Source organism: Colletotrichum jinshuiense, chromosome 2 (genome assembly GCF_051148585.1).
Source record: "Colletotrichum jinshuiense chromosome 2, complete sequence".
NCBI lineage: Eukaryota > Fungi > Ascomycota > Sordariomycetes > Glomerellales > Glomerellaceae > Colletotrichum > Colletotrichum jinshuiense.
Genome location: NC_139309.1, coordinates 1,313,348 through 1,338,909, shown reverse-complemented (window position 1 = coordinate 1,338,909; position 25,562 = coordinate 1,313,348). Strand labels below are relative to the sequence as shown.

Below are 25,562 nucleotides of genomic sequence, written 5' to 3'. Positions count from 1 at the left end.
GACTTGGGGCCAACCGAGGAGTGCAAGCCTTCGCGTTCTTTGTGGTTGCATTCTCGAAACCCGGGGTAAAAAGGTGCGCGGATACTTCCATTCCCTCCTGGTGGCAAGCCAAACCCCTGGCTGGAGATAGGAAGCTTCTCCAGCGAGCCTATAACAGGATAGAATAACAGATCTTTGGGTTGAGGCACCTGATTTACCAACCAGAGCTCTGGGCCCTTATCCGGGACAATCCGAGCAGGGGTGACCAGGGTTGTGCGAAATGAAGAAAGCGGGGTGCAAGTTATCAGCTGCCGGGACCGGACCTTGGCCGCAGGACGGGGAGGGGAGTCCGTGAGTCGGCCGACACCAAGGTGGCTGTCGCTAGGGCGCAAGGTATCTTTGATAGTGACGATGACCAGATAACAGAAGGTAGGAACCCCACAGTGAGTGGTGCCATTGTTCTGAGATTGATTTGATGGTTCCTGATATCAACATATTTTGGGATGCATTGTCTGCTTCCACCCTCTCCTCTTCATAGCACATGCCATTCAGTGATTACTGCTTCCACTGCTGCTTCTGACCTGTTTGATAACCCGGCCCACTGATATCTCCCGGGGCACCCAAAACTACACTACCTCCCCGCATTCTTCTTCGGCCCCCCTGACCTGAGCAAGTCATAAATCGGCCACGCTGTGTGACGGCAGAACCCGAGACGTTGTGCTGCACCGGATGGTTTACTACTTCGACTAAATCAATGAGTTTCGCGGGAAACCCAATTGGTCATTTTTCCGAGGGCTCGGTGTCAACGGACGCAAGACAAAGTGAACCGTCACTTTAAGCAGATTCGTGTTGACCCCGCATTCGTTTAGCATTATCGAAAAGCCTTAGAACTACAGGTATTTGCAGGACAAAAACTTGGTTTCAATATCAACCCATCTCGGTATTCGCGACCTTGCCCACAACCATAGCTATCCAAATAGACTGCTTGCCACCCTCAACACCATGGCACCCGCACCCAGCAAAGACGATGCTGTGATCATCGTCGGAGCTGGTGTTTTCGGTCTCAGCACCGCCTTGCATCTTTCCCGCCGAGGATACAAGAACGTCACTGTTTTTGACAAGCAACCATATCACAAGAGCCTATACTCATACTTCAATGGCGCCGACGGAGCCTCTGCTGGTAATCTCTAGCTGCCTAAGTTCCCAATGACATACCGCTAATCTATTTTCAGACATGAATAAGATCATCAGATCTGCATATGGGTCGCAAACAGAATACCAGGGCCTGACGATCGAGGCCCTGGACGGTTGGAACGCGTGGAACGAGGAACTAGCCTCCGGAAAGACCGTCCCACCGGGCCTGACCACCAAGGATCGCGTCTTTGTCAACAACGGCAACCTTTCCCTGTCAGACTCGGCGACCCTGCCACAATTTGAGCAGGACACCGTCGACAATATGGAGGCGGCTGGACACAAGAACACGCAGTTGATCACAATCGACAACGGCCATCAGAAGATCGCCGCAGAGAAGGGGTGGACTTTTGGCATGGATCCTTTCCGCCGACTAAGCAGAGGCCTCAAGGCGGCCGGCGTCTTGGATACCACGGGAGGTATGGCGGTGGCAGATAAAGCCTGTCGATTTGCATTGTACAAGGCCGCAAGTCAAGGCGTTAGGTTTGTGCTGGATCCTGAGGCGGGTGCGCTGGAGTGTCTTGTCTTCGAGGACGACAGGATTGCCGGTATCAAGACGCGCGATGGCCAAACGCACAGCGCAGAACTAACAATTCTCGCGTGTGGTGGGTGGACTCCTTCTCTACTCCCAGCCATGGACGGGCTCTGCGAGACAACAGCTGGGTCCGTCGTGCTGCTCAAAATACCGCGCGAATCCCCGCTCTTCGACCGCTTCGCCCCGGAAAACTTCCCCACGTGGACGTACAAGGTTCGAGACGGTGCCGAGGGAGGTCTATATGGCTTCCCCAGGGACGAGAACGGCTGGCTGAAGATTGGCTACCGAGGTACGAAATATACAAACCCCATCGTCCAGGCCGACGGCAAGGAGCGCAGTGTCCCAGTTACGCGATGGTCCTCCGCTACCTCTCTCGAGAAGCCCAACGGCAATGGCGAGCGACTGAAGACGGTGCCCCAGCAGGCTTTAAAGGTTGTGCGCTCGTTTTTGGCCGAGAATCTCCCTGAGCTGGGCGAGGAAGGCATCGGCATTTCTTTTACTAGAGTTTGCTGGTACACGGACAGCTACGACAACCACTTCGTCATCGACCACGTTCCGGGGACGGATGATTCGCTCATGGTAGCGACGGGCGGCAGCGGCCACGCTTTCAAGTATCTCCCCAACATTGGCAACTGGGTCGTGGATGCCGTTGAAGGGAAGCGCCAAGACCAAATCCCTCCTAAACTGTGGAAGTGGAGGCAGATTGCTCAGCAAGAGAAACCTTACAACGTATTGATGCAAGGCAGTGCATGCCCAAGGGCGCTGAAGAATGTGCCTTTGGCTGCTGAGATCGAAGTGGGCGGTGGTGTTAAGCCGAAGTTGTAGATAGAATTAGCCTGAGCGGCCATTGGTCAAGTTTGAAGATGGATGGCTATCAATGACTGACTGTAATATTATGGGCTTCATTATAATAAGTGCCCATGAACCATAGGCTATAGGCCGACTAATAGTGTATATATATCCTGAAGTATGCCGTATCTACAAAGACATTTCACTTCCTCCACCCTTATCCGCGCCCAATGCATGCATGGTACCACCTATGTAGGCTTCTCTGCTGTTTCTGTTGCCGGCGTCGATTGTGACTTTGGCGTGTCTTCGAGCCTCCTGTCATGCGCCTGTGCCGAGCCTAATCTTTCTACTTCTCTAGAAGGTCTGAAGATGAAATGGCAGAAGAATTGTCGTACATTTGGTATGCAGGTGGTGAAAATACCCACATAGAGTTCTATATCGGTCCAAATGGAGGCGTGCAACGAATCGACTGGCAACTGGTAAGTTGTGAGGAAACGAATTTGCGGCTTGCGCAATTGAGCTTACAAGTGGGGTTGGGCCATCCGAGGGTGTACACCATCACTACCAACTTTATACGGATGATACTCACGACTGTGAGACTTTGATATAGTGTCAGTAGCTCTCTATGTTTTAGAAGCAAGGATGGGCAATTCTCGACACTTACAAGAGACCCAGGCTGAACATGGATATCGCAGCGAACCTCTTGCGTCTTTTGATGTTCAGATCCCATACCTGTATTGCCGGCAAGGTGAGCATCCAGATGTCTACTGCGACGCTTATGCCTCCTTGTACGATTCCGACATAGGGCATGTCGACGCATTTTCCCTGGTGCTCCCCGGACCAATGGGTCCAAGCCAGGTTGAGAGGCTGGCACTGAAATATAGAGACGAAGACAAATGCGATGCCCGTCATCAAATTGAAGACCTGGGTGGCCCATACCACCACGCGGAATCTTTCTCCCGGAAATATCCTCAAGAACATGAAAAGGATCGACGCTTTGATCAGCGTGATACAGAGATTATATAGTATTTCATGAATATACAAGCTCTACCAGCTGTTAGCTACACCGAGTTTTGCGAAGGGTATGAGAAGTGATACCAAGAAGAAGTGGTTGATCTGCTTGAAAGATAACGTCCAGACATCTCTTCCGACGCCGTTCTTCTCCGCTGAAACTCGATGTTAGGATGGCCATACAAAATACTCTGATGGCACACGCTCTGGCCCGAACTCACCATAGATGTGTGTTGGCCACAAGACGATGAGCGTAGCCTTTATTCAAAGTCAGACGTGTTTCTTTGCTGGGAAAGGATCTGAGCTGGTGGTTACACTCACGTATGCCAATAAAATAGTTGTATCATCAGGTCCCCACGAGGAAACCCGAGAGATCTTTACTGCCATGCGAAGGATGAGGGAGAGGGTAGGTAACAGAACAAACAAAATGATCCTGGGAATCTTGACTGATGAGAAGTCATTATGCGTTGGAAAGTCACACGTTGTCCATGTGAGGTTTTTTGTTGCTAGATTTGCCGTCAGCAACTTCTTCTCCTCCAGGTGACGGGAGGGGCGGGCTGACTGAAGGCCTCTTTGACGGTGCAGTTCGCATAGACGCATGGATCTAGCGATTTGATAAAAGACGGATTCCGACACAGACATGTCTGATCTGTAGGAGCGCAAGCTGTCTGGGTGGTGGCTTCCCGGATGCAAGGCAGCTGTGGGTGTTAACACGAGTCTCAGTATTAATAGTGAGAGCCAGCGCATGGTTTCTTACAGCGCATTGGGGACTGTCGGCAAAATCAGCCGCTGTTATTTTCGAAAACATTGGCAAGAGAGCCAGGAAGATCCGGGTTGCCCGCATGATTGCGACGAGTAAAGATTGTGCGGGCCGGAAAAGTCGGCAACATTAATTGATTTCGAATATGATCTGTCTGATGGCAACTTGATCCGCAACCCGCGACGTATTAGAAGGCAAGGGGTTCGCGAATGGCAGCAGCTGTCATGTCACGATACGCGCGGAAGATCTTTTTCGTGACACATTCAAACGCGAAGGTTGAGATGACGCGCGGGGGGGAGGATCCTTGAGTCGGCAAGCTTCTCTGCTTAAGCAAGCACAACAGAGCGGCCTAGAAGCGGTAGTGGCGCTTTCACAGGATTAAGCTTTGGCGCCATGAAGAGCCCCAAGTCATATTCGGCGATTTATTTTGAGACAGCAACCAACCAAGTGTCAGATTGATCATTTGGAGGCCGGATAGGTCCGACCCCCGTTTCTGAGAAAGGAGGTGGCGGGCCGTTTGCGGTCATGTGGTGGAGGGCCAAAGCCACAATACCCCTTTCTACCACCGCACGATACCGCCTAAGATAATCTCAGGTGACCCGCAAGGCCAGCAAAAAAATTAAGGCTCAGCTCCGGAATATACTCCGGGTTGTAGAGTGACGATCTATGCAGCCTACCTAGAGATCAGCATCTTAAGATGCCGTGCTTGCGAGCCGCGGGACAACGGGCTAGAGCGGGGCTTGTCCCGAGTAGTGTGGGGACCGCTCCGAGCCCGTTGTTGCCGCAATGCCGACCGTCTCGTATCAATGTATTGACGTTGTCGCTGGTATTTGTTTGGCCTGATTCTCATGTCAAAACTATACTTTTTTGCAGTATTGATATTCACTGGTGATCAACTCCATTGAGTGTTGCCAAGCAAAGCAATTCATCAAGACTGAGCAGGCAAATCTATTGTACGAATCGTAGCCGTGCCTATCAAATAATCGATGTTCTTGAATCTACAGGTCTAGATAGACAGAGATTCAGTACCGGTGTAAACAACGCCGTCGTAGTGGCTAACGTTCTTGGGGATCAAGTTCGCGAGCGAAGTTGATGGCTAGCTGCGGCGATGGCACGAAATATCACAAGACTACTGCCCAGCACTGTTACAGTTAACGCGCATATGCAGTTCAGTCCCCCAGTAATGGTTTCGGTTTTATCAAAGTAATCGCCAGTATCTACGTCTAATGTAACACCATACCTTCCTGATACGACACGTCTCCATTCATGCAGCGAAAGCCCTCTCGACAACTCCCCGAGCGCCGCGAGCCTTGGCCTTCTCCGCCTCGATCGCCGCGAAGATGAACGCGCCTCCGCCCCTGTGGTCGTTCTCCACAATCGGGATGCTGACGTAGTACTGCGCAGACGGGTCAGAAAGGAAGTTCCGGGGGGGGGGGTCTCACAACTAGTCTTGATGGGATCTCCAAAGAAAAGAAAAAAAGGAGGGAGAGGAGGGTATGGAAAGTCCCTTCACTCACCTCGAAGCTCGCGTCCGAGTTCAGGCTGCCCACCCGCACGGTGCCCAGGAAGCTGATCAGGTCCCCGGCGTCCTCCCGGACGAAGTCGGCGACCAGCAGGTCGTACGCCCGCAGCCCGACGGCCTCGTACCTGGCGTCGAGGAGGCCGTCCCGCACGCCGCGCAGGAGCCCGTACGCGAACATGGCGGCGGCGCTCGACTCGATGTAGTTGCCCTCGCGGGCCTCGTAGCCCTCGTTCATGATGAGCCACCAGCCGCCGCCGGCGTCCTGGCTGCGGGCCAGGCCGTCGGCCAGCGCGGCCAAGTAGCCGAGCAGGCGCGCGCGGCCCGGGTGCGACGGCGGGAAGACCTGCAGCGTGTCGACGAGCGCCATGAGGTACCAGCCGACGGCGCGGTTCCACACCAGGGGGCTGGCGCCCGTCACGGGGTCGGCCCAGACGGCGTCCCTGGCCTCGTCGTAGCCGTGGACCAGCAGGTTCGACGTGTGGTTGCGGGTGTGCGCCTCGATGAGGTCGAACTGCAGCGCGATCTCGTCCCACGCCGTCGCGTTGCCCGGCTCGAACAGGTGCACGTACGTCGCGTAGAAGGTGTCGGCCATGTAGATGCCGTCGAGCCACATCTGGTCCTCGTAGATCGGGGCGCGGTGCCAGAACCCGCCGCTCGGCGTCCGCGGCCAGCGGTTCAGCTGCTGCCGCAGCCCGTCGACGGCCACCTTGTACTTCTCCTCCTTGGTCCGCTGGTAAAAGTACAGCAGGTTGTTGCCGATGCGGATGTCGTCGAGGGAGTACCACTCCGGGTCCCAGCCGTCCAGGGTGCCGTCCTCGCTCACCAGGGAGGAGACAGCATCCTCGGCGGCCTGGAGCAGGGAGTTGCTGCCCGCTTGGTCGCCGGCGCGGGCGATGCCTTCGAAGAGCACGGCGGCGCCGTAGCCCGAGTCAATGGGGGCCTTACGGGCGGCGAAGGAGGACGCCAGCCATTCCGAGTATGGGCGAGAAGTGTTCTGCGCGCCGGCCAGGGTGCCCGCGAGAGCGAGAAAGGGGGCAAATGTGCGCATGGTAAGAGAGAGTTGTTGCCGAATGGCGGCGAATGGTCAGTCAGGCAAGTAAACCCAGCAATTGAGGCTACAAACGAGACTGCAGGATCTGGAAACCAATTCGCCAGTAAGGAGGAGGAACTTACTAGGCTACTCAATTGAAACGAGTTATTGGTATGAAATGCTCTTGGCTATATATCCCCCCCACGCGCTCAATTCATTTCAATCCCTTTTCTCCGCCATTCAACAAACGACCTTCCCCATGGACGGGACCTGGAAGTTACATCACAGCTTCTCTCCAAACCTCGCCATCGCGCATCGACATGCGCGCGAACGCGACATCATACCCGCTGAGGGGTAATAAGGGTTCCACGCAACGGTGTCTCTCAATGGAGGAAATTCTCTGTCGTCCCCGGTGGAATTGCGATCAACGTCGTTTTGCAGCGCGCCCGCCAAGCCGGAAAAATACAGGGCGTGGCAGGCACGTCCTGTTCGAGAAATGACGTTCCATTGGGGTTCTCAGTTCGGTATAGTAGACCGGTCCCCCGACCATCCCCTCTTCCCCTCTCCCGGTCTTTTCGGTGCATCTCATCGGGCTTGGAACTGATCAGCAACCGGGGCGCCGAATTACGAAAGGGGTGGGTGGGGAGCGGGTGGGATTCGACGGGGGAGATTTGAACTCCAGCTCCGGCTCCCATCCCGGCGTTGGCGTTGGCGTTAACGGAATGATGACAAACTATTCCGCGAAGCCGCTCAGCTGACAGGCGCCCTCCGACGCATGTGGATCCCACGGTCGGAAATTCTTCCGGGCGGTGATGGAGACGTCCGCCCCCGGCGAAAAGTCTCCCGCCCGTCCGCCCTCCGGCCCACGGTCCGCGCACGCGCACTTTTCAAAAAGAGCCCGCCGCCCACCGATCGACGCTCCAATCCCAATGGCATGGGCACATCGTATCATTAATTGCAGCCTCGCTCTTCCCGAACGGGATCTTATTTCAACCTCCCCCCCCTCTTCGTCCCTTCTCGAAAACCACTTCTCACACGAGCCAAGTCTCCGACCGTGGTCCGAGCGTGAAACCCCGTACCTTTTTTCACCCCCCCTCTTCTCCGCCCATCAACTGAACTTTGTTTCTCCTTGGACATTCCCGACATCGTTTGAAATCCCACCGGATGCTTGAAACTGCCAGCCACAGATCTTGAATCCGCATGACATCACGAGCGCGTCCCGTCCCCTGCCTCCCGCCCCCCCGCTGCCCCCCTATCCTCCAAAACGGTTGCCAGCCATCCCGGATATCCCCCTCTCCCCCTCCCCTCGCTCAGTCCCTCGGCCGTGCCCGCGGATTTCAAAGTTGATGCTTAAAGCCAAAACAGCCTTGCATGCGTGAACGTTCTCTCCGGCTTGGGTATACTTTCCCGGGGGGCAACCCCATTCGCGTAGACAACGGCCTCCAAACCCATTTTTTTCTTTTTAAATCAGAGTTCTATGAAAAGTAAAGCCATGGGTGAGCCCTTGTTTGACGAAAAACCAAGATTGAAAAAGAGCCCAGCAATCTTAAAATTGCAGACTGCGCAGCAAAGAGTTAATCATGTACTTTCGATTTCTCAAAAAAAGGAATATTCTCATTATGTGAGAGCCTGTGCTCTCCCTCTCCGCATGGCGCCCTCCCCCCAAATAGATTCTAACCCCCCAATCGCTTGATATCATGACATAGAGGGGGGGAGGGCCGAGGGACGTCCTGTCTCACCTCCGCCCCCCGCCTTTCCCAAGCAGCAGTGCCTATTCAAAGTAGCAGTCCGCGCGGAACTCCCCAACTGAACTTTCTCGAACCCGTCGTGTGTGCGAGATGGCAGATTAATTATACCCCCCCCCTCCTATTTCCCCTCTCCCTCGCGATAGGCCGGCCCCGTTTTTCCAACGCAAAACAAAATAATTTCCTTATCCGCACACAAAGTCGTCATGCGCTCGTACAGCAAAAATGTCCCTCTTCCCGTCGACCGTCCGTGTGTCCTGTCCCCCCTTTAGACATCGTCCAAAGCCAGGCTGGGCTTCCACTCGCTCTCGACGCTGGCCTCGGGGTCCGTCCAGTTGACCGGCTTGTGGATGCGCAACATGCGCAGGAAGTAGTCCTCGATAACGAGCAGGTTCAGCAGGACGCCGTTGCAGTTCCACGCGATGCCGCAGACGATGGCGCCGGCGACGGCGTCGAGGACGAAGTGGTTGGCGGTCGCCACGATGGCGGTCAGGATCAGGGCCGGGTAGGACATGCCGATGGCGGCGATGGCGAACCTCTTCCAGGGGCGGGAGCGGATCGAGGGCATCGGCAGGGTCGCGACGGTGAGGCCGATGAGAAGGGAGTAGCCAAAGTGCAGAGACGGCATAGCGGCTGTTTTTGTTTTCACGTCAGTGTTTGTGCTAAACCATGAGGCCCAGCCGTTAGGGCAGGGGTGGGGGTTTGTTTCCCAACTCACCATATTGGTTGCAGAACTTGTTGGTGGTCCAGACACTGCTCTCGCCGGATGAGCTGTGCACCGTGTCGACGAAGCCAAAGCTCTTGGACTCGCCGGCGTCCGGCCCGTTGTAGGTGGGGTCGCTGAGCAGGCGCGGAGGCATGCAGGGCCAAAGGGTGAAGACGACGAAGGCCAGCAGGTTGCAGGTGGCCATGGTGCGGCGGCGGGCCTCGTACAGGGCGGGGCCGGCAGAGTTCCATCGGACGTTCTCGTTGCCGCCGAGCTTCGCGGAGATGGCGCGGCGCTTGCGGGTCGTCGTGACGAAGTAGAGGATGACGAGGAACAGGATGGTGCCGGGGATGTGGATGAAGGAGTAGATGCGGTTGATCCAGTGCATCACGGTGGGCAGCTTGAGGAAGTACTGCTGTACCGGCACCTCGATGAAGACGTGCAGTCGCTGCTCGAGGTGGATGAGCTGGAGCGCATGCTTGCGCGCCACATCAACGGTACCCTCGTTGAGAGTGAGTGCCGTGAAGGCTCGGCCAACTTGGTACACCTGTTCACCCGAGCATGTTAGCTAGGTTGGACACGAGGGTGCGTACATCGTCGCTCTTCTCTTACCCAGTAAATCAGAGCCCAGTACCATGCCTCGACCAAGAATGGGAACTTGCGGAGCACCCGGCTGAGGAGACGGTCCTTGTACACCCTTGTGTTGGGTGTTGTGATGATGCGCTGGTACCCAAAGAACTTGACCTTGCGTGTGCGGCGAGGGGGCTCTTCCTGCGGCGTCAGAGTTGATGACGAACTCCAGGCGCCGAGAGAGAGAAGGGACTCTTCAGAGTCGGGTGTCGAGTTTCCGGAGCGGCGCTCATCGGATCGCTTGTGCTCGGCGTCGTCGAGGCCGGGTCCCTTCCATCCCAGGTTGTCGTAGACGTTGTCGCCGATGTTGCGGTTGAACCACGTACCACCAAACAAGAGGGTGATGACCACCAAGGGTTCTGCCACGGCACCGATACCCATATTTCCTGCGTAAATGTGGATGACAGGAAAGAAGGAAAAGAATAGAACAACCGACGATGGAGACGGCGGTTACTGAGTGAGGTGTGAGTAGACTGGAGTCTTGGCTGGTACCAGGTCCGCCGGCGTGGTATTTGAGGGCGGGAGGCTCGGGAAGGGCACAGGTCCCGAGGCGGCGGCGGGTGGGACGGATCTGACAAGACGCTGCCCACAGGCCTGATTGTCAAAGCCAATAAGACGGTGACCGGGAGGTCGTTTACGTGAGATTAAAGATTGTCCGTGTCAAAGGGGGGTGGGTGAACGTCTCATGAGCTACCGGGCAATCTCTTAAAGCGGACAAAGGTGAGGTGAGGGTTGACGGGTAGAGAAGAGGAAGTAGGTTGACTGGATACAAGGTTGAGAGAAAGCGGCCAGCAAGCACACCGGGGGAGCTCTAGGTAGCAATACACATCACGCAGCATGGATGAGATGGAGCTGGTAATAATACCATAATAGAACAAACATGGACTTCGGCAAACTTCGCACCAAGCCCAGGCTCGGCACAACCCACCTTGCTGGACCTTGGCCGTGGTACAGGCAAGGTTGGCTTCGCATTGCGCATCGCTCGTCGCAAGTGTCAATACCACCCGTCCGCCACCGCCCACCTCAGCGGAATCCACATAATTCCCGATGCGCTGGGCAGGACGACGCGCACTCACAACGGGGGATGGTTGAAAGCTCTGCCCGTGACCCTGTCCATGATACGGAATTCCGAGCAGTAGCCAATGGCGGGTCGTGGGCTGTTGGGGGGGGAGCGGGCTGGCGAGGATCCCTGACGTGGACGAATCGCCCGCCAAGTGCCGCGAGCGCCAAGGGTTACACCTTTCTGCGCGTACTGCTTTGTGGTGTGCCGGATGAATGTGGATGGTTGTATGTGGGTAGCGGGGACCCAGATGTACACCAAGTCGTTCGGGTGGGTGGGTGTGTTGTGGGTGGCCAACAGCCCGAAGTGAGACCAGGACAAAGAAAATAGAGATGAATGTCGCGTGCTCAGTCGCCGTTGGTTGGTGTTGGCAGCAGCTCGCCGTTTTGCTCGAGCGCCGAGCTACCATGTACTTACTTGGCTTGCCCCATCAAAGACGTCTGTCCTACCGCGAAACAATTTTTTTCCTTTCCACTTCTTCTTCCCTATCTTCGAAGCTTCCAACTTGAGGCCCGTTCCCTTGCCTCCCCCAAATTTCCTCTTGCGGCTTCACGCGGCTCTCGCCCTAGGCTCCTCGGGTTTGCCTCACAACCCCGACGTCTGGTTAGGAACGCGGCTCTGTCACCGGGCGCACCAGTGACGAGGGTGTGCGCGAGGGATGGAGGATAGCGAAACATGCGAGGCACAGTACACCATTAGATGAGCGACGGGCCAATGGAACAGGGGTGTGAGGGGTCGTGTGGGGAGGCTGCATCCGCGACATCCGACAATCCGTCTTGTCGTTCTGGAGACAGGCCCGTTCGCCGTCCACCGCAGCGTTTGCTCCCTCCTGTCCAGCGGTGGATGTCCAGAAAGCCAACGTCAGCTATCGAAGAGGGCCAAGAAGGCTGTGTCATGGAAATTGGGCTTTGATGCTGCCTACCGCCTACCGCCTACCGCTGTGTTTCCGCTCCGCTCCATGGCTTCCTTTCGCAGGGGATCGAGATTTCTTTTCCGACCTCGTTTGACGAACACGCGACCTCCATATACCTGCAGATTGCGTACCGCACCGCACACCCCAAATGGAAGTCGGTCGAGAAGGCAACGGGGGGTTACGTTGCGTTTGGCAGATGGGCCACAATCTGTCCGTCAAACATTACCTCTCGGTGGTCTCTCCCACGGGGTGTCGGTATCTTGGAGTCACCGCCGCCGTACTCTGCATGCTCTAGAAAATCCTTGAACTCCGACTTTAAATTGCGCTGGTCGTGTGCATGGCGGTGATGGAGGGTTGTCTGATTGATCGTGGGAGGGGCCGGGACACCCGCCATTCAATGCAGGTTCGATGAAATGTCTTGGCATACATCATCAACAGCGTGATGCCGGTTAAAACGTATGGCCCGGGGTTTTCCCCAACGAATTAAATCGCTGTCCCAGCAGGCAAACACCCGCGACACCGCCGCCCCCTTGAACGATAAAGCTTCTTTGGAGAAGACAGGCCTGTGTCGGTTTCGGGAAGGTCGATAACAGCAATGTGGTATGTGAGCACAGTGAGGTGCCTCTGTAGTGAAGTCGTACAGAAAAGTCTTGATGCGAACAAGAGTGCTTGCCGTTGCCCCCTCCTGGGCCACTAGGCCTGTCTGGGAGTGTGAAGTACCGGTACCGGGTTGTCATTTACGCGTTTATGCAATGAGCCCGGACGTCCCGCGCGTATCCTAGCCGTATTCTGCGAAGAGGCATTCAGCCTTGCGGATCGCCTCCGGATGTTACCGAAGGCAAGTCTCGCAGAGTCAGAGTCTGCTTGGCGGGGGTTATGTCGCCGATTGCTTTCCTAAGCATCGGCGCAAATTTCAATTCCGACCGGCGCTTGTGGGATAAGCTGGCCAGCGCCTGCTATTCTCCTTCGGGAACATTTCCGTGTCGAGAAGCTTGGCGGGCGCGCAGACAGCTCCGGACGCTCCGGATTATTCCATTTTTCAACGTGTTCACCCCGAAGGCCTCGGTGCCGGCGTACCAAAATGTCCGTTCCTCGGTGCCGGTTCGAATTGCACTGCTGTCTTTTCTAGCCCTCGGACGCTAGAATAGGTTAACTTATGGTGGAGCAGATCCGGCATCAACATAATTCGCGGTGGGATGATAGATCCCCTTGATCTGGAATTTTGAGTAGAGTCTCTTCCTTCTACTTTTTGAAATCGCTGGGCTTGTCACAGGCGACGGTAGAAACGGGCGTCGCCAATTGAAGCGTCAGTTTGTTGGTTTACATAGCTATTGCAAATAGCACAATCCGACAACAGCAGCATCATTTGAGGACTATACCTCGTTGCGTAGTGTCTTCTGCCCAAACCAACGGCATTTAATCACTGGCGCCCAACTCCGTTTGGACGCCGCTAGTGATGCCCACATATGGTTGAGTTTCTTGATCAACGGGGTATCGATTGAGTTGGATTGTGGCTCGTGACGCTCCGGACAAGGCCTCTAGAGACAACTCGGCATCTTTATTCAAAGCCGGACCCAAGTTGCCTCGGGCTGATACCTGTCTGCGGCCAGAAATAATGCTGCGCTCTTTTCTATTTGGGCACAGGTTAGTGCCCGAAACCCCCCGCGATACTGCTGGAGTGACCGAGGCAGGACGGTCGTCGTGTGTGTCGGGCAGGTCCGGGGGTGTTTGGGCCTGGGCCGGTTTCACTCGAGTCACCGTCGTGATATATCACAGTACTGGGGAACGGCCTGGGGCTTCATCGTCATGAAAGATATCTGTGCCACTAGGAGTAAATGTCGGAAGCCGAGGCTGCTGGCTTGCCTAGCAGCTACTGAGAGGTTCTCAAGGGATCAGTTTAGCCAGGAACGTCTGCGGAAAGATATGGTGCAAGCGAGACCCAGATTACAGGGCACATCTTGCAAACGGATGGAAGGTCGATTGACAACATCAACAAAGTTGTCCTGTGACATGGCGGTGGAAGTGCTTTCTCGCTGCTTTGCATACAAGGGCAATATGGGAGATATTCCTTGGCCAGACAATGCCATTCGAGGCATATGACATAGGTGTGTCGACTGATAGTTCCCATCACAACCGCTCCGATTTACAAGCTCCAATATTAACTCACTGCTCGGTCTGGGTTTCGGCAAAAGGGGGGGACGACGGTCCGAAGCGTGAATGGAATGTGCCGGAGGCAGCCCCGGCAAACCACCTCCGGCTCTGCCATGCCGTCAAACGATACACGAGGCTGAGCTGAAGTATATATGCTACCGGCCTGGATCAGCCCAACCGTTGAAGCCAAGTTCGAACGCATGTGCGGTTCTCGTTGACACTACTGGTGAAGTGTTTAGCCCGGGTCAACTGTTCTCGCTTCAAACATGAATCCTGAAGGGCTCCCTTCCTTGAGCCGTGATAACTTAACATGGACGAGGTTATTGCCATGATGTCAGTGATGATCGATGTATGGTAAGTGATAGTATGTCGGAAAAGAAACTTTACACAATCAAAGGATGGGACAGACGAAGCAGCTGAAAAGGTGAAACTTTGTAGCTCGACGTGCCCGGTGCCCGGCGAGATTTTGTCAACGAGCAGTATTGGCTACTATCGAACGGTGGCAGTTTGCTCGAGCGAATAGGCTATTTGTCAAATGCAAAAGTGTCGCAGTAGCTCGTCGTCATCGCTCGGCGGAATGGGGGTTCAGAGACATTATCATTACTATGACAAGACTCAAATTTCACGCCACGTCAGCGTCACGATTTGGTGTTCGTCAGAGGCAACAGACGCCAGTGGATGGCGAAACGCAGTTGTGCTCTGTAAGGAATCAGAAATGCCGACCCGGAGCCTTGGAGCTGGGATGAGCGATGACAACATCCCAGGCCGAATGCGGCAGTACCTAGTAGTCACGGTGACTGATTGATGTCAGCTGGGAATGAATGCCTGGAGGGTTCGAGGCGGCGACGAAAAGTACAGACATCCTGGACAGCTAGAGGAGTGGGGTGACGGGCAGTCCGAGAGCGATATCAGAGACAAGGCGATTATCTAGGTCCCAATGGTCTGTCTAGACACAGATTAGTGATAGTGGGGTTGGTCCGGCGTCAGCGTTATATCGGCGAGCCAAGACACCCCAGCTGCCGTGCCGGATCGGGGCTGTCAGAGACGGCGGCAGGCATTTGTAGCCGCCTTTGCCAGATTGAAGACCGGACGTGGGTGAAGCGGCTATATCAATTTTGTGCCCTGGCCGAACTCTTGCATGGGTATGTTGACCACGGTTACTCCGTAGACAGCGCAGAAACACATTCCGAGGATTTGAGGTGTCATCTCTGGCGGGCCAGAGGGGTCCGAGCGTGGACGAGGTGACGGGAGTCTGAACGATGTCGGCGTCTCACAATGAGTGGCGGGGAGACAATGGAGACGATGGAGCCGGAAACACTTTGCGCTGGCGTGTGCGAAATGACACCTGGGGGCCAAGGCGTGGGGGGCCTTTGGGCCAGGGAGGGGAGGCAAAGAAAGAGGGCTATCAAGCCAATGGCAGAGAGGGTTGACGACGATGTTGCGAGCAGCGAGAAAACCGCCATGCACAAACTGGCAAACCACCAAGTCGTGATATGAATATGGTACGGGGGATGGCACGTGCGGGCCTGGGTGTCACGTTCGTCTGATGACAAAGGCTGGCAGCGGCAGTTGGCCACAGGAAGGAGATGCAAATGCAGGAACCATCTGATGGCCAGAGCCACACGGCATGACAAGGCGGGCAAGAAGTGTGAAGTTGGTCGCAGGAAGGAGGACCCCAGGGTCGGTGGTTCCCTACGTAAGGTACCTAGGTAGGTACCTAGCAATCGAGAAACTGAGGTTCCTGACTGTTTATGGACTAGCGCAGAGCCTAAAGGGGCTCGGGCCAGGAACCGAGTGCATATGGCCAACCACAAGCTTCGTGTCTCCTGACACGACCCCACCGCGGCAGAGTAGGTACGTACCGCGAGACAAGCTACGAAGGCCGTGTCCTCGACTCGTTGACCAGAATAGGAGAGCACAATGTTCTATGTGCAGGCATTGCCCCGAATGGGAAGGGAGAACAATGAATTTGCGCGCATACATAGTACATGGTAGAAGCCACGGCCGAGTCAGCGCGTATGTGGGTGGTCCGATAATCGCTCGGGCGGACGCCCCCAAGTGATGAATGAGGGAGGGGAGGGGAGAGATGAGAGAGAGAGCAAGTGTACGGCGCACATGCACACCTAGTAGGGGCATTTGCAGACTTTGTTCATCGCTGGCTCTGGTCAAGAGCAAGCGCGAGAGTCGAACAATGGACAGACGTTTGGTTTGGTTTGGTTGGCTGACGTAGTCACATGTTAAGAGGCTAATCGATTCGAACTTGGCCTAACAAAGCGTTCGGTTTTTTTCGAGTGTTCGGTTTTCTTTGACTACTTATCTCCGTCTGTGCACTTTTTCTTTTTCTTTCCTTTTGTCCCTGTGTAGTGGTTTTTCGTTGCTTTTTCTTTCCTGCCCGTTGCTTTGCCTCCGAATTTACTTTTTCCCGGGCTGAGCTCACCTGAAGCCGGGTTTTCAAGGGTTCAACGTGTTTCACAACACGGACAGCATAAAACGTGGATAGGGGTTGATTGTTGAGCCCTCTGCTTGGGTGGTTGTGTTCTGGTGGACGCTGGTTGAGACATGACAGACCCGTGGTCTTGTACATGCATGCATGCTTGCATGGTATTGTCTTCGCACATGGCATTCGGAAATGGTTTCGTCCATGCCATGCCGTATTCTGGCAGAGTAATTCAACAGTTAGTTGTACATTCATTGTCTACGCCCATGGTCTTGATACATGGTCTGCATTCATTGTCTACGTATATTCGCATACACATACACCGTTGTCCGGGTGGACGGCTATCAATTCCGTCGCAAATTGGCTTCTTTGACTCGATGGGGCTGCCCTCCTCAGCTCAGCCCAGAGCAGAGACAGCCAGCCATCGTGATCGGCCGAGCCTGGCTTCTGGCCCGCCCTGGCCCCTGGCTTCAGGTCTTTCTGTCTAATTACTAATTACTCTCTCTCTCTCTTGATGGATGGATGGGTCGTAGACAACTTCGCCTCGACTCCAGGGAGAGACAAGGCACGCGACGCATCATCTCAGCCTTCTGCGCTGCCTCGCCGTGCGTGTACACTGGCATGTGTGCATGTGCGTATATTTATTTGGCTTCATTCCAGGCCCAATCCCTCCCCTCGTCCCCCCTCTGAACGTTTGGCGGCCCGTGCGTGCCTGACAGCCTACCCACACCTGCTGCACCGTGGCTTGATCCGACCAGTGAGAGCCGCCGGAGCCCAGCCCCAGCCCCAGCCTCAGCCCAGCCCGAGTCGGTGCTCTCCGCCAACCACCCACAGCAGGGTCTAGCTACCTAGCCAGAATGTACTCTGTAGTGTGCAGATGCAGAGTACACGCACACATGCAATGTACACACACACTACACGCACCACCCACACACTCACACGCTCGCCCAACTAGTCGGTGCCTTTTCCCCTTCCCCTTCTTGGGCTTCTTCTTCTGTGTGCTTCAGGGGCTCTTGCTTATGTTGGTCTGATCTGGGCAAGGCGTGCGTGTGGTGTGGCACTGTGGTGTGTTGTGCGCGCTCCCTCCCCTACGCTTAATCTCATGTTCCGCGCTCAATTGATTGCTCAATGCCCGCTCGTATGCATATGCGCGCTCGCTGACCACAGACGGCAGACTAGGAAATTCTTCACCTCCAGCGACCAGTGACCGTTGTGTGTCTCTGATGCCGTCGTTGTTGTTTCTTCTCCCTCGCCTCCTGTCTGCCCCTTCGCCGTTGAATCCTCCGCTTTGATACGCCCACCACGCCCAGACAGCCCTCTCCTCTTACCTGCATCGCGACTCTTACGACACAGTCGCTTGTCTTCTTTCGCCTTTGCTTTCCCTTCCCTACCGTCTTTGATACCCCATTCCCCATCTCCATCCCGCCCCCCTCCCCGCGCGTGCTCCTCCCTCCTTCGCCAAAATTCCCTGCGCCTGTGGCCAAGAGAGAGGAAAAAAAAAAAAAAAGGCCAACCACCGCCAGCCTTCACTCGTTCTAATTACCAGACTGAACCCCGTCTCCATCGGCAGATCCACGCCTCTTCTCCTTCTTCTCCAGCGTTTCTCGCCCCCACGTCGGCCATCGCCTGCGTATCTGTGCCTGACTGAGCCACTCGACCCAGAACCCGGCCCGCGTCTGCTCTTCCTGATGAATCGATAGCCGATCGTCCCCACGAGGCCACCTCAACACCACGCGCAGCCCTGCTAGGGTCCCACAGGTTCGCGACAGACCGCCCTCCCGCCTGTTGCTCTGCGACCCGGCCCCGAGCCCAGGTGCATCCGACCCAGGCCTACGAGCCATCCACCCTCTCTCCCTCTCATATCGACCAAGCCTTCGCGCCTGTTGTCGACCATCCCAGCCTTCAATGCCCTGGCAGCCTCTCCCCCGAATCGCCTTCGCCGTCGCGACATATCCCTTCGCCGCCTCGAGCCCGGCCGACCTACCCCTCGAGATCGGCGATGAACTGTACATAATCGAAGAGACCCCCGACGGCAGCTGGCTGCGTGGCTACCTGGTGGCCCCGCCCAGTCTGCTGGCCGGCCTGACCTCCGTCAAGGGCCAGACACTCGAGGCCCGCGTCTTTAGCGGCATCTTCCCCCGGAGCTGCGTCGATGTGCGCGAGGTCCTGGGCGAGGCCGACGACCGGGACGAAATCGACAATGCCCCCATCGACGATGCTGCCGCCACCGAGGTCCATGTCGGAAGCGACTCGGGCAAGAGCGGCGTGACTCTGCCCTCCGCCGAGAACCCGAAACGGCCAGACGCTCACAAATCGATGGGGAGTTCGCGGGGGTCCAAGGGGTCCAGGATCGAGGTCAATGGCCGTAAGCCGTTCAAGGAACTGCCCAATGGTACCCAAGGCCGTCTCTCTATACCCGTCAAGCGCGACCCGGACGCCCCTCGCCCTGCCGCCCCCGTACCGATGCTCAAGATTGGCGACGAGACCCCGACATCCACTGCAGAACCCCTCATTGACGAGATTGCCAGTTGTTTACGCGAATGGCACTCGACCAACCTGCATAGTCTTCTCCTATCCAGGCAATATCCTTGTCTGGAAAAGTTGACACAGCTGATCCAGACGATAAACCTCAGTCGACAACAGTTCCTCCACAATGTCCTCACGAGACATGAATATGACAGGCTGCGAGAAAAGACGGTCTGGGACTTGGTGCGTGTAAATAAGCTATGTGGAGGGGAGGTCATCGTGAGAGACCCGGCGGATCGCGGTCGGGTATTGACGGGCGACGACTCGGTGGTGGAAGTCACAAAGCTGCAGTCTGTCATGAGCGTCCTGGACGAGCCTCCCCAGCCCGTGATCGAACCGACCGCCCTGCACCACTTGCTCGTGGATGTCAAGGGATTTGCTGGCGCGTCCGCTGAAGAGACTTCGCTCATCGTCTACCTGGTAGCCAAACCCGTGGGTGGCAAGGCGGCCACGCTCACCGAATGCTTCATCATCGATATACCCCCCGGCGGAACGATAGGCAACTTGGCAAAATCGGGACAGACGCGGACGATATTCGCGGACCTATCCTCGCAGGACATTGGCGATGTCGCGTCGGCGGAAACGGAGCTATATCTCGTCGCCAAGGTGCGAACCAGCCATCAGGTTATTGCTAGCGGAAAGCCGGATTCTCGTTCTGGCGCAAAGTCTCAGGGCAATGGAGCATACTCCAAGGACCCTGCCAAGCCCGCCTCTGCCAACAGTAATAAGACTTCTAGAAGGAGTCTCATGTGGGGGTCCAAAACTGGTCGCTCGGCCTTTTCTAGAGGGGCATCCACGCCGAGGCTTGACTCATTGACGGAACATCCCGACGGTCGCCCACCGACACAAGAAGATGGCCCCGACAGCGCCGTGCCTCCCAGCACGGCCGGCTCCAGACCCCGGGGCTCTTTTGACGCTGGTTCAGGTTTCCATATGGCGGAAAGAACTGTGGGCATTGGCGTTCTGAAGCTCAACGCAGTCATGAAGCAGGACGAAGAAGTTGAGCAGGTCCTGAGCATTTGGTCACCCTCCCCGACACCCCCGACAGAGAAACAGGGCCTTCACGAGGAGTGGGATGTCCTGATCCAGGACCTCTTGGACAGCAAGACTGGCCACTACGAAAAGTCGCGCCGTGCCGAGCGAGTCCAGGTACATCTGAAGTCGTTCAATCACCCAGACGTGGACGCCCTAGTCAAGATCACACCCACCTTGCTTGCCGGTATCCGCAAGACAAATAAGATGGGATTCTCGGGCGCGCCCACCAGGGCCAGGTCGGACATTTACGTCACTCTGGACTCTGCCGCCCTATCAAAGCAAAACCTCCTGTCCAGATACGCAGGAAACCCCACTACTCTCTCCGGCAGTGTACATGGAAACAATTTGCAGGTTACACTAGAGGTGCGAAGAACCGGGGGGGAAAAGATCCAGAACTGCATATTCTCCTCGTCCAACACAGAGGGCATAACCACGTGGAAATCAGTGGCAGTGGAAAGGGGGGGCCACTGGAGACAAACTGTCCGTCTTGCCGTTCCACAAGAAGACGTCTTCTCCTCGCACATTGTCATGTTCCTGTCCGACATGCCCGGTGCCCCGTTCGCGGTTGCCCACATGCCGCTGTGGAACCAAGAGGCCTTTGTCCGAGACGGAGCACATGCCTTGCTGTTGTACAAGACCGACGAGTTCACCTCCACTGCCCAAGCTGGTCCGACTGGCAAGGGTGGCTATCTCTCGCTGCAATGGAGCGCCAGAGGAAATGACGAACACTCGGCCGAGGTCACGGGCCCTCTGGCTATTCTACGAGTGGACACTTACCTGTGCAGCACAACGTTTTCGCAGGACCGTGTTGTTTTGGGCTTGCTCAAGTGGAAGGAGGCGCCCAAGGAGGAAATCCCCACGCTGCTGAAGCATCTCATCTTTGTACCCGAGATTGAGGTTGTGAAGCTCCTCAGCGATGTTCTCGATGCCCTTTTCGGCACCCTGGTGGAATACTCCGGCAACGACGAATATGAGGACCTTGTGTTCACTGCTCTGGTCAGGGTCCTGGGCATTGTGCACGACAGGCGTTTCAACTTGGGTCCTCTGGTTGATCACTACGCAGAAACCCGCTTCAACTACCCCTTCGCTACGGCTTGTCTCGTCAGGTCTTTCAGCCGGTTGCTCGAGAAGCCCACCGAGCCCGAAATATCGAGGAAGCTCAGATCCACATTCAAGGTTGTCCGACACATTCTCAAGTTCATCACCCATGCTCGAGGCCAGCAAAAGGCCAAAGAAGCTGGAATAGGCATCACGACTTCGCATTCCGCGCCTGGCTTCACCCGCGAGTTGAGGAACATCTTCAAGGCACTGGACGCCATGATGCGCAGCAACGCGCCCGTCCTCGTCGGCAGCCAGACGCTAGCCGTTCAACACTTCCACACTTGGCTGCCGGAACTGACCGGGCTCCTGACGACCGAGGAGATTCTGCACATTGCCATCGACTTCCTCGACTCGTGTGCCATTGTCAAAGGCAAACTGGTGCTTTACAAGCTCGTGCTGATCATCAACTACTCCAAGCTTGAAATCTTTTCGCACCCCGACCAGAAATCTGCCCTCACTGCCAACACCGTCCGGTGGATCGCACCCCACTGGGGTCACAACGAACATGTCACCGATTCTTGGAAGGAACAGGTCCGGCTCTGCTGCTCCGTCCTCGCCGGCCAGATCGACAACCTCGGCCCCGAGATTCCCGACTACCTACCGAAGATCATCGACTCGTACCTGTCCATCGTGGCCATGCCTACGAAGCCTCGTAACCGCCTTTCTCTCCTCTTTCCGACATCGTACCCTTTCCCCTCCAAACCAATATCCGAAGAGTGCTCGTTCGACGAGGCACTGGTTGAGCTTTCCGCCATCCTTTCAGCAGTCTCGAATTCGCCGAGTGGCATGCAACTAGAATTGACAGAAGGCGACTTGACCAATTTGCTAGAAAATACCCTTCGCGTGCACATGAGCATTTTGATGGGCGAGGCTTTCCCGCCCAAATGGTTGAGCGTGTACATTTACCATCACAAGTCCTGCATGAGGACGCTACAGTATCTATCCACTATCTTGCTGGATTCTTTCCTACCCCACCCCGACGAAGCCGAGAACTTTAACACGGAGCTCTGGAAGATGTTCTTCACCACGATGCTCAAACTCGTTGGAAGCCCGTCTCTTGCCCTCGAGACCTTCCCGGAACAGAAACGCAGAGCGGTGTGGAAGATTGCCGGCGATGTGCGGGAGCATGGCGCGGAGTTGCTGAAACGAACTTGGGAGGCAATCGGCTGGGAGACGAGCAGCGACGAGCGGACGCGCTACGGCTTGTCCAAGATGGGCGGATACCAGGTCCAATACGTCCCTACACTGGTCGGTCCGATCGTCGAGCTTTGTCTTAGTGTGCACCAAGGCCTCCGTCGTATGGCAGTAGAGGTATTGCAGACCATGATTGTCAGCGAATGGACCCTGAGCGAAGATCTGTCCGTCATCCAGACCGAGATGATTGACTGCCTTGACAACTATTTCAAGTCAAAGCCGTTGACGGAGAGCATACTGCAAAAGTTGTTCGTCAACGAGCTCCTGGAGAGATTCGCGCCCCTGTCATCAGATCCCGACGAGCCGCTCTACACTGGGATTCGCGATCTCATGGCCAACGTGGACGAGTTCCTCGATCTTCTCGTAGCTGTTCACAGCGGCGACAACACGAGCGAAGCATCGCATCTCATCAACCGGCTGCGACTGATGGAGTTCTTGCGGGATATGCAGAAGGAGGAAATCTTCATCCGATACGTACACCAGCTGGCCATTCTGCAAGGCGACGCGAGGAACCACTGCGAAGCCGGCCTTGCGCTGCGGCTCCATGCCGATCTCTACGAATGGGATCCCACGAAGCAGGTCGCGGCTTTGGACGACCCGGAGTTCCCCGTGCAGACGCATTTTGAGCGCAAGGAGCGGATTTACTTCGATATGATCAAGCACTTTGAGGAGGGCGAGGCTTGGAGCAGCGCGCTTGCGGCGTACCAGGAACTACGGGCCCAGTACGAGCGCAATGTGTTTGATTTTGCCAAACTGGCGAGGACGGAGCGCGCCATTGCCACCATTTACGAGACCATTTCGAAGAGCGACAGGCTGGTACCGAAGTACTTCAAGGTGATATACAAAGGACTCGGCTTCCCCTCAAGCCTCCGTGACAAGGAATTTGTGTACGAAGGCTCTCCGACAGAGCGTGCTTCGGCCTTTACCGACCGCATGCAGGAGCAGTACCCCTCTGCCCAGATTGTGACGGGTGGTGATGTTGATGATGTCGAAGGCCAATTCCTCGTCATTTCCGCCATCACTCCTCATCGCGATCTCACACATCAAGTCTTCCAACGCGCCCGCGTTCCCCAAGTCATTCGCGACTATCTTCTGTCCGCCCATCCGCAGAAGTTCTCGGTGTCTTCTAAGCGAAACACGTCTGGCCCTGTGCAGGAGCACTCTGCGGAGAAGCTTGTCTTCACCACGGCCGACCCATTCCCGACAATCCTACGGAGAAGCGAAATTGTTCTCACCGAGGAGATCAAGCTCAGTGCCCGTGAGACCGGCTTGGAACGCATTGTCAGGAAGACGCAGGAGATGACTGTCATTGAGAAGCGCATTGCCGACGGCGACGAGGAAAACGCACAGTTGCTCGTTGACGCCGTCAGCGTGTCGGTCAACCCAGAGTCGGAGAACAGCGTTGCATGTTACCGTCAATTACTGCCAGCCGCTTCAAAGGAGGACGACGAAGAGGAGGAGGAAGAGGATGTGGAAGTCGAGCTAGACCCACTGGACAACGCCATCAAGATGGCTCTTGTCGACCACGCCATCATGATCAAGCGATGTCTAGGAACATTCTCGCGAAGTTCAAACGAAATTCTCAACCGAAAGCATGAGGAACTTCGTCAATGTGAGTTTCCAAAACCGTCTCTGCACTTGGCCCGTTCTAACAAAAGACAGACTTTGAAAGCACTTTCGCACCCGAGATCGCCCTCTTCGCTCCGACACAACCAATCCGCGAATCAACGAGCGCCTCTCCAACCTGGAGGCGATCCTCGCCGTCCACCGAACAGGCGTCTCCGCAGCCGCAGAGCATTGCTGGTGCTATAACCAATGGAGTGGTTGCAGAAGAGGTCTCGACGGTCCAGCCGATTGCCATCCGCCAGGGTCGTGGTGCGCGCCTAAGCTTCCTGGGAGGCCGTAAGAAGGAGTCTCCTGTTCTGCAACAGACGAATGGCGACGCGCATGTGAATGGCGACATCGACGAGACGGTTAACAACCGAAGCAGGAGCTTCAGCAGAACCCAAGACCACGCCAACCGCCGCAGCTTCTTTCGAGCTCCATCTTCCGACGCCCCCCGCATTCTGGGCAGTAATGATGCTACCAGTGAGTGGGTGACTGACTCCGGCGGGCGACAAAGCTCAGATGCGGGCACAAACTTGATGGAGAAGGAACGCGAGTACAGAGATGAGCGTCCGACAGAGAGCCCTGGCATCGTTAAGCGAGGTAGCGTCAGAAAGAGGCTTAGCATGCTGAAACTGGGCAAGAAGTCGCACAAGGGCAGCGCCGCCATGGGAAGCGTGCACGAGGAGTAGGACTTCACGGCAGCGGCCCAGCAGCTCGGGTACATGAACAAGACGACGGGGGAGTGGCAATACCCGGTGTCGTGACGGCGGCTCGGATGAGAGAGCACCCGGGCGTCTACCCTGAAAGGGAGAACGGGGATTCACGTGTACATATTTGCTCACTACGGTGGCCCCCATGGGATCGGACTGGGGGTTCAGGATATTTGCTGGCATTTTGCCATTTGCACAGGGGATGGAAGGTTCGGCGTGGCGACGGTGTTCTGGATATGTATCTATAGGATCCCTCCTCTCATCTGCATGCCGGCAAAGTGCAGCAGATGCAGGTCTTTTTCTTCTTCTTTTTTATCCCCCACGGGTTCTATTTGTGAATAATATCACCTCTCCCACACTGTGTGTGGGAGCTCTGAACATTGCTTGGCCCTTCTTTCTAGCCGGCGCCATGTGGCGCGTCAATATCTTACATTGCACGGGTCGAACAGGCGATAATAGCATGACCGCCATTTCCCTCTTCTGGACATAATGTACGGCTCTCGAAGAAGCGACATATCATGAGTAGGCTGCCTCAAAATGGAGATTTGGGGGCGGCGGCTTGCGTCTTTCCTGCGTCTCGAGTGGGCCGCTTCCATTATGCAGGAAACTGCTTGATTGGCAATCCAACACCTGCAGCCATCGCATCTGATAGGAGGACCAGTCAGAGTACTAATGTCTTGCTTGGGGTGTCCGCTGAGGTGGCGCTGTGGTTTTTCGCTGCTCGTCGTCACTTGGCTAACGCATGTCCTGTCCGCTACCGCCAACGTTCGGCGCAGTCGATGCCATATAGCTTAGCCTTGTGGCGATGGTTCGTTGATCGTATTGCGGCTTGTATTTCGACCCAACAAGTAAAGGTTCTCCCTTCACTGCGGAGAGAGTTCGGCCCTGGCACATCCCCCACCTCGGCCGCATTACGAAACAGCCGCGCG

The 25,562-nt window shown here is 55.9% G+C and overlaps 4 protein-coding genes across 4 annotated transcripts; 2 read left to right on the top strand and 2 right to left on the bottom strand.

The window, feature by feature from the left end:
* Nucleotides 1-981: 981 nt before the first annotated feature.
* EsH8_II_000354 (NAD(P)/FAD-dependent oxidoreductase) lies at nt 982-2,530 on the top strand (the record flags this gene model as incomplete). Its single annotated transcript, XM_083263652.1, has 2 exons — nt 982-1,159; nt 1,212-2,530. 2 exons carry the CDS (start codon nt 982-984, stop codon nt 2,528-2,530), a joined length of 1,497 nt encoding a protein of 498 aa, XP_083120974.1.
* A 2,999-nt stretch (nt 2,531-5,529) lies between these two features.
* Nucleotides 5,530-6,835, bottom strand: EsH8_II_000353 (glycoside hydrolase family 88/105 protein; the record flags this gene model as incomplete). Its single annotated transcript, XM_083263651.1, has 2 exons — nt 5,530-5,661; nt 5,783-6,835. 2 exons carry the CDS (start codon nt 6,833-6,835, stop codon nt 5,530-5,532), a joined length of 1,185 nt encoding a protein of 394 aa, XP_083120973.1.
* A 1,995-nt stretch (nt 6,836-8,830) lies between these two features.
* EsH8_II_000352 (PAP2 superfamily-domain-containing protein) lies at nt 8,831-10,279 on the bottom strand (the record flags this gene model as incomplete). Its single annotated transcript, XM_083263650.1, has 3 exons — nt 8,831-9,195; nt 9,281-9,815; nt 9,881-10,279. 3 exons carry the CDS (start codon nt 10,277-10,279, stop codon nt 8,831-8,833), a joined length of 1,299 nt encoding a protein of 432 aa, XP_083120972.1.
* An 8,085-nt stretch (nt 10,280-18,364) lies between these two features.
* Nucleotides 18,365-24,612, top strand: EsH8_II_000351 (guanine nucleotide exchange factor DCK1; the record flags this gene model as incomplete). Its single annotated transcript, XM_083263649.1, has 2 exons — nt 18,365-23,927; nt 23,978-24,612. 2 exons carry the CDS (start codon nt 18,365-18,367, stop codon nt 24,610-24,612), a joined length of 6,198 nt encoding a protein of 2,065 aa, XP_083120971.1.
* Nucleotides 24,613-25,562: the final 950 nt, after the last annotated feature.